Source organism: Mobula birostris, chromosome 19 (assembly GCF_030028105.1).
Source record: "Mobula birostris isolate sMobBir1 chromosome 19, sMobBir1.hap1, whole genome shotgun sequence".
Taxonomy (NCBI): domain Eukaryota; kingdom Metazoa; phylum Chordata; class Chondrichthyes; order Myliobatiformes; family Myliobatidae; genus Mobula; species Mobula birostris.
The window spans coordinates 4740030-4750549 of record NC_092388.1 but is presented as its reverse complement, the minus strand read 5'-3'; the positions used below and the strand labels follow the sequence as shown (position 1 = coordinate 4750549).

Sequence of the window (10520 nt, the reverse complement as noted above, 5' to 3'; positions counted from 1 at the left end):
AGGTGGGAAGATGTGCCTGGAGGCTGTGGAAGTGAGCAAGGTCCTCAATGAATTCTTCTCTTCGGTATTCACCAATGAGAGGGAACTTGATAATGGTGACGACAATATGAGTGAGGTTGATGTTCTGGAGCATGTTGATATTAAGGGAGAGGAGGTGTTGGAGTTGTTAAAATACATTAGGACAGATAAATCCCCAGGGCCTGACGGAATATTCCCCAGGCTGCTCCACGAGGTGAGAGAAGAGATTGCTGAGCCTCTGGCTAGGATCTTTATGTCCTCGTTGCCCACGCGAATGGTACCGGAGGATTGGAGGGAGGCGAATGTTGTTCCCTTGTTCAAAAAAGGTAGTAGGGATAGTCCGGGTAATTATAGACCAGTGAGCCTTACGTCTGTGGTGGGAAAGCTGTTGGAAAAGATTCTTAGAGATAGGATCTATAGGCATTTAGAGAATCATGGTCTGATCAGGGACAGTCAGCATGGCTTTGTGAAGGGCAGATTGTGTCTAGCAAGCCTGATAGAGTTCTTTGAGGAGGTGACCAGGCATATAGATGAGGGTAGTGCAGTGGATGTGATCTATATGGATTTTAGTAAGGCATTTGACAAGGTTCCACACAGTAGGCTTATTCAGAAAGTTAGAAGGCATGGGATCCAGGGAAGTTTGGCCAGGTGGATTCAGAATTGGCTTGCCTGCAGAAGGCAGAGGGTGGTGGTGGAGGGAGTACATTCGGATTGGAGGATTGTGACTAGTGGTGTCCCACAAGGATCTGTTCTGGGACCTCTACTTTTCGTGATTTTTATTAACGACCTGGATGTGGGGGTAGAAGGGTGGGTTGGCAAGTTTGCAGACGACACAAAGGTTGGTGGTATTGTAGATAGTGTAGAGGATTGTCAAAGATTGCAGAGAGACATTGATAGGATGCAGAAGTGGGCTGAGAAGTGGCAGATGGAGTTCAACCCGGAGAAGTGTGAGGTGGTACACTTTTGGAAGGACAAACTCCAAGGCAGAGTACAAAGTAAATGGCAGGATACTTGGTAGTGTGGAGGAGCAGAGGGATCTCGGGGTACATGTCCACAGATCCCTGAAAGTTGTCTCACAGGTGGATAGGGTAGTTAAGAAAGCTTATGGGGTGTTAGCTTTCGTAAGTCGAGGGATAGAATTTAAGAGTCGCGATGTAATGATGCAGCTCTATAAAACTCTGGTTAGGCCACACTTGGAGTACTGTGTCCAGTTCTGGTCACCTCACTATAGGAAGGATGTAGAAGCATTGGAAAGGGTACAGAGGAGATTTACCAGGATGCTGCCTGGTTTAGAAAGTATGCATTATGATCAGAGGTTAAGGGAGCTAGGGCTTTACTCTTTGGAGAGAAGGAGGATGAGAGGAGACATGATAGAGGTGTACAAGATAATAAGAGGAATAGATAGAGTGGATAGCCAGTGCCTCTTCCCCAGGGCACCACTGCTCAATACAAGAGGACATGGCTTTAAGGTAAGGGGTGGGAAGTTCAAGGGGGATATTAGAAGAAGGTTTTTAACAGAGAGTGGTTGGTGCGTGGAATGCACTGCCTGAGTCAGTGGTGGAGGCAGATACACTAGTGAAGTTTAAGAGACTACTAGACAGATATATGGAGGAATCTAAGGTGGGGGCTTATATGGGAGGCAGGGTCTGAGGGTCGGCACAACATTGTGGGCTGAAGGGCCTGTACTGTGCTGTACTATTCTATGTTCTATGTTCTAAATATACCCAATGACTTGGCCTCCAAGGCCATCTGTTGCAATGAATTCCACAGATTCACTACTCTCTGGCTAAAGAAATTCCTCCTCATCTCTGTTCTAACTGGACATATTTCTATTTGGAGTCTGTGCCCTCTGGCCCAAGACTTTCCTACTATAGGAAACATCCTCTCCACACCCATTCTACCTGGGCCTTCCATACCAATACAGCATTTTCCTGCTATGTCATTAATGACTAGGTTCAGATGACTTGCATTGGATGAAGAACAAGCACTCATTATATTTTAAGTGTTAAACACTCAGTGGCCACTTTATTAGGTACACCGGTGCAAGTATCTAATCAGCCAATCATGTGGCAGTAACTCAGTGCATGAAAACATACAGACATGGTCAAGTGGTTCAGTTGTTGTTCAGATCCAACATCAGAATGGGGAAGAAATGCAATCTAAGTGACTTTGACTGTGGAATAATTGTTGATGCCAGACAGGGTGGTTTGAGTATCTCAGAAACTGCTAATCTCCTAGGATTTTCTCCTGGGGAAGTCTCTAGAGTTTACAGAGAATGGTGTGAAAAATAAAAGGATCCAGTAAAGATCCGTTGGGCATTATTTTTTGGCTGTTTCAAATTCACCCTCACCTATCGTCCTGGTTCCAAGAACGGGAAGTCAGATGCTCTCTCTCGTCAATACGTCTCCAAGGAGGGCCTTCCCAACCTTGATACCATCCTCCCACCATCCTGTGTTGTGAGTGCCCTCACCTGGGAGATCGAATCCATAGTCAAAGAGGCCCAAAGGATGCAACCTGACCCAGGCGATGGACCCCCCCAGTCACCTCTTTGTGCCTGACTCTGTTCAGTCTCAGGTTCTCCAGTGGGGATATACTTCCCGTTTCGCCTGCCATCCCGGAATCGATCGAACTCTGTTCCTTCCTGTGGGTGAAAACACCTTGTTAATGAGAGAGGTCAGAGGAGAATGGCCAGACTGGTTCAAGCTGACAGGAAGGCGACAGTAACTCAAATAACCACACATTACAACAGTGGTGTGCAGAAGAGCATCTCTGAATGCACAGCATGCTTAGCCTTGATGTGGATGGGTACAGCAGCAGAAGACCATGAACATACAAACAGTGTCACTTTTTAGGTGCAGGAGGTACCGAATACCTAATTAGTGCTTACTAATAAAGGAGTATAGTATATATTCCTGCTATGTCATTAATTATTAGATTCAGTTCACTTGAGTTGGATGAAGAACAAACACTCATTATATTTTAAATGAAATACATTGCTCAATAAAACAAGTGGCTCTAGTGGCTCTAGTATTACATTTAACTACCAGTCTGATAGTCAGAACTATCGAGCTGGAGATCAGGATTCAAATCTCAACATGCAGTTTGGAAATCTAAATTTTGACCTGTAGGTACAGTATGTGAGACAAGCTTCTCACTTGGTACATGTGTCAATAATAAACCAAAAGCAAAGTGGAAACTAGAAGTGAAATTGTCTTGCATACCATCCATGCAGATCAATTCATTACAACGGTGTATTGAGGTGGTACAAGGGAAAACAATAACAGACTACAGAATAAAGTGTTACATTTACAGAGAAAGTGCAGGGCACATAGACAATAAGTTGCAAGTTTTTGAGTTGGCGTTTAAAAGTGTAAACTGAGTCTGCATCCCTTATAGTTTTAGTATAGAATTTCACACTTTAGGACCGTAGTTCAAAAAAGCTAACCTGCCAATTACCTTTTGAGGGAGATTGCTTAAATCTAAGAGACTGGCAGAAGAAGACCTGAGAGCTTGAGCAGGGTTATAAAACAAAAGTGATTTTGTGATGCACTCCAGTCCCAGATGATTGAGAGCTTTGAAAACAAGTAAGAGATCTATAAAAACCAATTCCAAAAGATATAGGAAGCCAGTGCAGGATGGGAGTGGTATGGTTCCTCATCCTGCTTTTGAGATTAAAGTCTAGCAGTGGTGTTCTGAATGAGTTGAAGTTTGTCAATAGATGTCTTCGGAAGGCCAGTAAAAAGTGCATCATAGTAATCTGGTCAATTCAATATAAAGGTATTTTTCACTATCATTGCGTGACAGAAACACTAACTAAAAGTTACTAACATGGTTAGAGCATTGGCTGTTGGGTAGGAGGCAGTGAGTGGGAATAGAACAATCCGTTTCTGGTTGGCCGCCAGTACCTAGTGGTGTTCTGCAGGGGTTGGGACCACTTCTTTTTATGCTGTATATAAATGATATAGATGATGGAAGAGATAGCTTTGTTGCCAAGTTTGCAGATGATACAAGATTGGTGGAGGAGTAGGTAGTGTTGAGGAAACAGGTAGAATGCAGAAGGACTTAGACAGATTAGGAGAATGGGCAAGAAAGTGGCAAATGAAATACAATGTTGGAAAATGCATGGTCATGCACTTTGGTAGTAGAAATAAATGTGCGGAATATTTTCTAAGCGGGGAAAAAATCAAAAAATCTGAAATGCAAAGGGACTTGGGAGTCCTTGTGCGGAACACCCTAAAGGTTAACTTACAGGTTGAGTTGGTGGTGAGGAAGGCAAGTGCCACGTTAGCATTCATTTCGAGAAGTCTAGAATATCACATCAAGGATTTGGTGCTGAGGCTTTATAAGGCACTGGTGAGGCCTCACCTTAAGTATAGTGAACAGTTTTGGGCTCCTCATCTTAGAAGAGATGTGCTGGCATTGGAGAGGATCCAGAGGAGGTTCACAAGAATGATTCTGGGAATGAAACAGTTATCATATGAGGAACATTTGATGGCTCTGGGTCTGTACTTGTTGGAATTCAGAAGGATGGGGGGGGATTTCATTGAAACCTTTCGAATGTTGAAAGGCCTAGACAGAGTAGATGTGGAAAGGATGTTTCCCATGGTGGGAGAGTTTAGAACAAGAGGACACAGTCTCAGGATAGAGGGGCGCCCTTTCAAAACAGTGGAAAAATTTCTTTAGCCAGAGTGGTGAATTTGTGGAATTTGTTGCCACATGCAGCTGTGGAGGTCAGGTCATTGGGTGTATTTAAGGCAGAGATTGATAATTCCTTGATTGGAAATGGTATGAAAGGTTACGGCAAGAAGGCCGAGAACTGGGGTTGAGGAGGAGAGAAAGAAAGGATCAGCCATGATTGAATGGCAGAGCAGACTCAATGTGCCAGACAGCCTAATTCTGCTCCTATGTCTAATGGTCTTATGGAAACAGGTGTACCATTGCATGTATGGGAAGAAGACCTGGGATTTTATGTTGCACTTGTACACATTGTACATTGAAAGAGGATGTTTCTGAATGTGGAGGAGTCTGGGACTGAGGGCATAGCCTCAGAATAGAAGAACATCTCTTTAGAGCAGAGATGAGGAGGAATTTCCTTAGCCAAATGGTGATGAATCTGTGGAATTCATTTCCACAGACGGCTGTGGAGGCCAAGTCATTGGGTATATTTAAAGTGGAGTGTTGACAGGTTCTTGATTCGTCAGGGTGTCAATGCCTATGGGAAGAAGGCAGGAGAACACGGTTGAGAGGGATAATAGATCAGCCATGTTGGAATGGTGCTGCAGATTCAATAGGCTGAATGGCCTAATTCTGCTCCTATGTCTGATGGTCTTATAGTCTAAGCCACTGGTGAGGCTGCACTTGGAGTCATCCTGTTATATGAAAGATATAGTTAAACTGGAAAGAGCGCAGGAGTAATTTGTGAGGATGTTGCCAGCACTGGAGGACCTGAGTGATAGAGAGACATAAGCCAGGATAGCCTTTTTCGCTTTGGAATGTAGGAAAATGAGGGATCACCTTACAGAGGTGTTGAAAATGATGAGAGAGATAAACATGGTAGATGGTTATGGTCTTTTTCCCAGGGCAGAAGAGTCTAAAACTTGCAGCTTTCATTTTGAGTGAGAGAGTAAAGGTTTAAAAAGGATCTGAGGCGCAACTTTTTCACACAGAGGGTGGTGAGTGTATGGAACGAGCTGCCAGAGGAAGTGGTTGAGGCAGGTAAATAGTATCATTTAAGAAGCATTTGGTTAGGAAGGTAGACGAGTGGGGCTTACAGAGATGTGGGCCAACTTCAGGAAATTGGGCCTAGCTGGGTGGGTGCTGTGGTCAGCATAGACTGGTTGTGCCAAAGGGCCTCTCTGTGTCTATGCTCCATTCTTCTGTCTCGATGACTTTACAGAACTCAAACTCTAAACTGTAGAGGGCAGCAAATCAGAGATTTTTATACAGTATTTAAAAAAAACTGGCTCATGATGTTAGAGGAAGTTGAAACCACAGATGTTTATGAAGAAAACCTCAGTCTGTAGGTCAGGCAGCAGAGGAGACAATCAGGGAAGAAATGATGAGAAGGAAGAGGAAATTTGAAGAAGCAGTTTGAAGTTCTACAAAAGTCTACAGAAAGTGCCGGACACAGCCCATTCCATCACAGGAAACACCCTCCTGTCCACTGAGCACAACTACACAGAGCACTGTCACAGGAAAGCAGCAGCTGTCACAAGGACCCCCACCTCCACCCAAGCCATTGTCTCCTCTCGCTGCTGCCATCAGGAAGGAGGTACAGGAGCCCCAGGTCCCACACCACCAGGTTCAGTAACAGTTATTATGCCTCAACCATCAGGCTTCTGAACAGCATGGAGAACTTCACTCACCTCCACTCTGAACTGATTCCACAACCTCTGGGATCACTCTCAAGGAGACCACAACTCATGTTCTCAATATTATTTATTGACTTTTTTACACATTGGTTGTTTGTTATTCTTTGTTTATGTATACTTTCTTTTTCATAAGTTCTATTGTATTTCTTTATTTCCCCGTAAATGCCCGCAAAAAAACAAATCTCAGGATTGTGTATGATGATGTACTTTGATCATAAATTTACTCTGACTTGAACTAAAGAACAGGAGGTTCAAAGGATGTGCCAACGAGGGGAGAAGTCCATAGAAAGAAAACCAGCGGCAATGGCTTAGAAGGGTGTAAAAAGAAGGCATCGTACACCAATGACATGTTATTGATAGAAAAGTGGGAGTGCCTGGGATGAGGCACGATTTGCATATGTTGGCGCCTACTTGAGTCTATGGATAGGACGTTGAGAAAGTTGTTGATTAGCTGCACTTGACAACGTACAAGTCCGATACCCAAAATCCAACTATATGTCACTAATGTACAAAATAAATGTGCATATTCTGAGATTCAACCAACTCGGAGTTTATTCCTCAGACCGCTGGAAACTGAGGGGTGATCTTACAGAGGTGTATAAAATCACGAGGGGCATAGATCGGGTGAATTGTTGAGGCCTTCTTTGGAACATTGTGTGCAGTTTTTGGCACCTACCAAAAGGAAGGTTGAAAGAGTGCAGAGAAAATTTACAAGGCTGTTGCCATGACTTGAGGAATGGAGTGATAGGAAAAGGTAATTAGGTGAGGACTTTATTGTTTGGCGTGTAGGAGAAAGAGGGGAGAATTGATAGAGGTATACAAAATTATGAGGGGAATAGATAGGGTAAAAGCAGGCTTTTTCCACTGAGGTTCTGGTGAGACAAAAGTAGAGGTCATAAGTTAAGGGTGAAAGGTGAAATGTTTGATGGAAATATTTGGAGGGGGACTTCTTCACTCAGAGGATGGCAAGAATATGGAATGAGCTGCCAGCACAAGTGGTGAAGTTGGGCTTGATTTCAACACTTAAGAAAAAGTTGGATTGATATATGGGTGGTATAGTCTGCGTGCAGATCGATGGGACTAGGCAGATTAAAAGTTTGGCATGGACTCGATGGGTCAAAGGACTCTGATGACTCTATTTAGAAAGGCACTATGGGGTTTCACACAATAAAATCGATGGTTTGTTTAATCCAAGAAAATCAGTTGAAACTTCAACATTTTGTAAATTCCTAGGGGTTTAACACATGAAAAATGCTGGCAATAGCATTGGCCATTCAACTGGAGTTGTGAGGTAGAGTTGTGATGCTGCTGGGGATTCAGGGGGTTTGTGGTGACAGGGGTGGGGGTGAGGTTGATGAACTGTGGTAATTCCTTCTCTGCAGTTTCAGGAGTCAAATGGTTGAAGGGAAGTAGCTGTTGTTGGTGTGGGATGCCAGGCTTCTGTACCTCCTGCTCGATGGCAACAGGGAGAAGATGGCATGGCCCGGATAGTGGGGATCTGTGATGATGGATGTTGTCAGCTTGAGGCTGAACCTCCTGTAGATACCAGCGATGTTGGGGAGGGATGTGCCCGTGATGTACTGGGCAGAGTTCACTGCTCTCTGCAGCTTCGTACGTTCCTGCGCGTTCGAATTACGGCACGAGACTGTGATGCAAACAGTCAGGATACTTTCAACAGTGCATCTGTAGAAGTCAGCTGGAGTGTTGAGTGACAAACTGAACTTCCTTAACCTCCTAGGAAAGCAGAGAGCTGCTGCACTTTCCCCATGATTGTGTCTGCGGGCTGAGCCCAGGACAGTGGGAGCTAATCAATGTTCAAAATAGATTCGGTAAAACTTCAAATCCGTCTTTCAGAAAGAAAGCACACTGCACACTTCACTCTGTAGGTATAGTCCAAGATGTTGGCAGTTTCTTGCATTTGTGATGTAATAGCATATACACTCATTGGCCACTTTATTAGAGACTACCTCCTGTACCGAATGAAGTGGCCACGGGGTGTATGTTCATGGCCTTCTGCTGCTGTAGCACTCCACTTCAGGTTTTGACTTGCTGTGCCTTCCGACATGCTCCACTGCATGTCACTGCTGTAACGTATGGTTATTTCAGTTCCTGTCACCTTCTGGTCAGCTTGTATCAGTCTGGCCATTCCCCTCTGACCTCTCTCACTAACACGGCATTTTCACCCTCAGACTGATGCTCACTGAACGTATTTTTGTTTTCCACACCATTCTCTGTAAACTCCAGTAACTGTTGTGCTTGAAAAGCCCAGGAGGTCAGCAGTTTCTGGGATAGGCAAACAAACCTGTCTGGCACCAACCATCATTCCACAATCAAAGTCCCTCCCATTCTGATGTTTGATCTAAACAACAACTGAACCTCTTGACCAGGTCTGCATGTTTTTATGTATTGAGTTGCTGAAACATGATTGGCTGATTCGATATTTGCATTAACGAGCAGGTGTACAGATGTACCTAATAAAGTGGCCACTGAGTGTAAATTAGAAAAGCCCAAGGGAAAATAATCATACCGTCCGACAGAAACAAAGCAAGGAACCACCAGAGGCAACAGCACAGAGAGAATCGCCAAAGGCAACAGTGTGGTGAGAGTCGAGACGGGGACGGGACGGAGAGAATCGAGACAGGGACAGGACGGAGAGAATCGAGATGGAGACATGATGAAGAGAATCGAGATGGGGACAGGACGGAGAGAATCGAGACAGGGACGGGACGGAGAGAATCGAGACAGGGACGGGACGGAGAGAATCGAGATGGAGATGGGACAGTGAGAATCGAGATGGAGACGGGAGGGAGAGAGTCGAGATGGAGATGGGACGGAGAGAATCGAGATGGAGGCGGGACGGAGAGAATCGAGATGGAGACGGGAGGGAGAGAATGGAGATGGGGACGGGACGGTGAGAATCGAGGTGGGGATGGGTCAGAGAGAATCGAGATGGAGACGGGACAGTGAGAATCGAGACAGGGACGGGACGGAGAGAATCAAGATGGGGATGGGACGGAGAGAATCGAGATGGAGACGTGACGGAGAGAATCGAAATGGGGACGGGATGGAGAGAATCGAGACGGGGACGGGACAGACAGAATCGAGATGGGGACGGGACGGAGAGAATCAAGATGGAGACAGGACAGAGAGAATCGAGATGGAGACGGGAGGGAGAGAATGGAGACGGGGACGGGACGGTGAAAATCGAGATGGGGACTGGATGGAGGGAATCGAGATGGGGACGGGACGGAGAGAATGGAGATGGAGACGGGACGGTGAGAGTCAAGATGGGGACGGGACGGAGAGAATGGAGATGGAGACGGGACGGTGAGAGTCAAGATGGGGATGGGACGGAGAGGATGGAGATGGAGACGGGACGGTGAGAGTCGAGATGGGGACGGGACGGAGAGAATGGAGATGGAAACGGGACAGTGAGAATCAAGATGGGGATGGGACGGAGAGAATTGAGATGGAGACGGGACGGAGACAATTGAGATGGAGAAAGGGTTGGGTTGGGTTGTGATGGAGGGCAAGGTAGAGTGGAAGGGAACATGGAGAATGAATTATTTTATCTACTGATTTAGAGATACAGTCCATTGTATACATTTACATTTTCTGTGGTGTGTTCGTCATGGTGTGACATACAACAAAAAAAACAATATTCAACAATTGTAAAGAATAAAGATTTATTTATTTAATTTTGTTCTTTTATTTGTTTCGAGATACAGCTCAGGAACTGTCCCTTCCATCCTAATGAGCCCTCGCTGCCCAAATACATCCATGTGACCAACTGAGATCGGTACATCTTTGGAATGTGGGAGGAAACCAGAGCACCCGGAGGAAACTCATGTGTTTGAAACCCAGGGGGAGGACGTACAAACTCCTTATGGACAGCAGCAGGAATTGAACCCTGTTTCTGGCACTGTAACAGTGTAATGCAAACTGCTACACTACCGTCCATTCAAACTCTATTATATGGTTCTCACTGCATTCCAGAACATATGGATCTTGGACAGGGTGTGATGTATATTCGCCAAAATATTCCTGTAGCTGAAAGGATTCAGTTACGGCAGCAGATTGCTTTCCCTCAAGTATAGAGGATTAAGGGATGATCTAATTTACTTAAGATGA

At 45.1% G+C, this 10520-nt stretch overlaps 1 protein-coding gene across 1 annotated transcript in view; it reads right to left on the bottom strand.

Moving 5' to 3' along the window:
- Positions 1 to 2042: 2042 nt before the first annotated feature.
- LOC140212390 (ubiquitin-conjugating enzyme E2 E1-like) overlaps positions 2043 to 10520 on the bottom strand; it is a 108244-nt gene continuing 99766 nt past the window's right edge. The window contains exon 5 of the mRNA XM_072283139.1: positions 2043 to 2659. Within this exon, the coding sequence (XP_072139240.1) occupies positions 2589 to 2659 (71 nt within the window). The 3' untranslated portion in view covers positions 2043 to 2588. The remainder of the gene's footprint in view (positions 2660 to 10520) is intronic.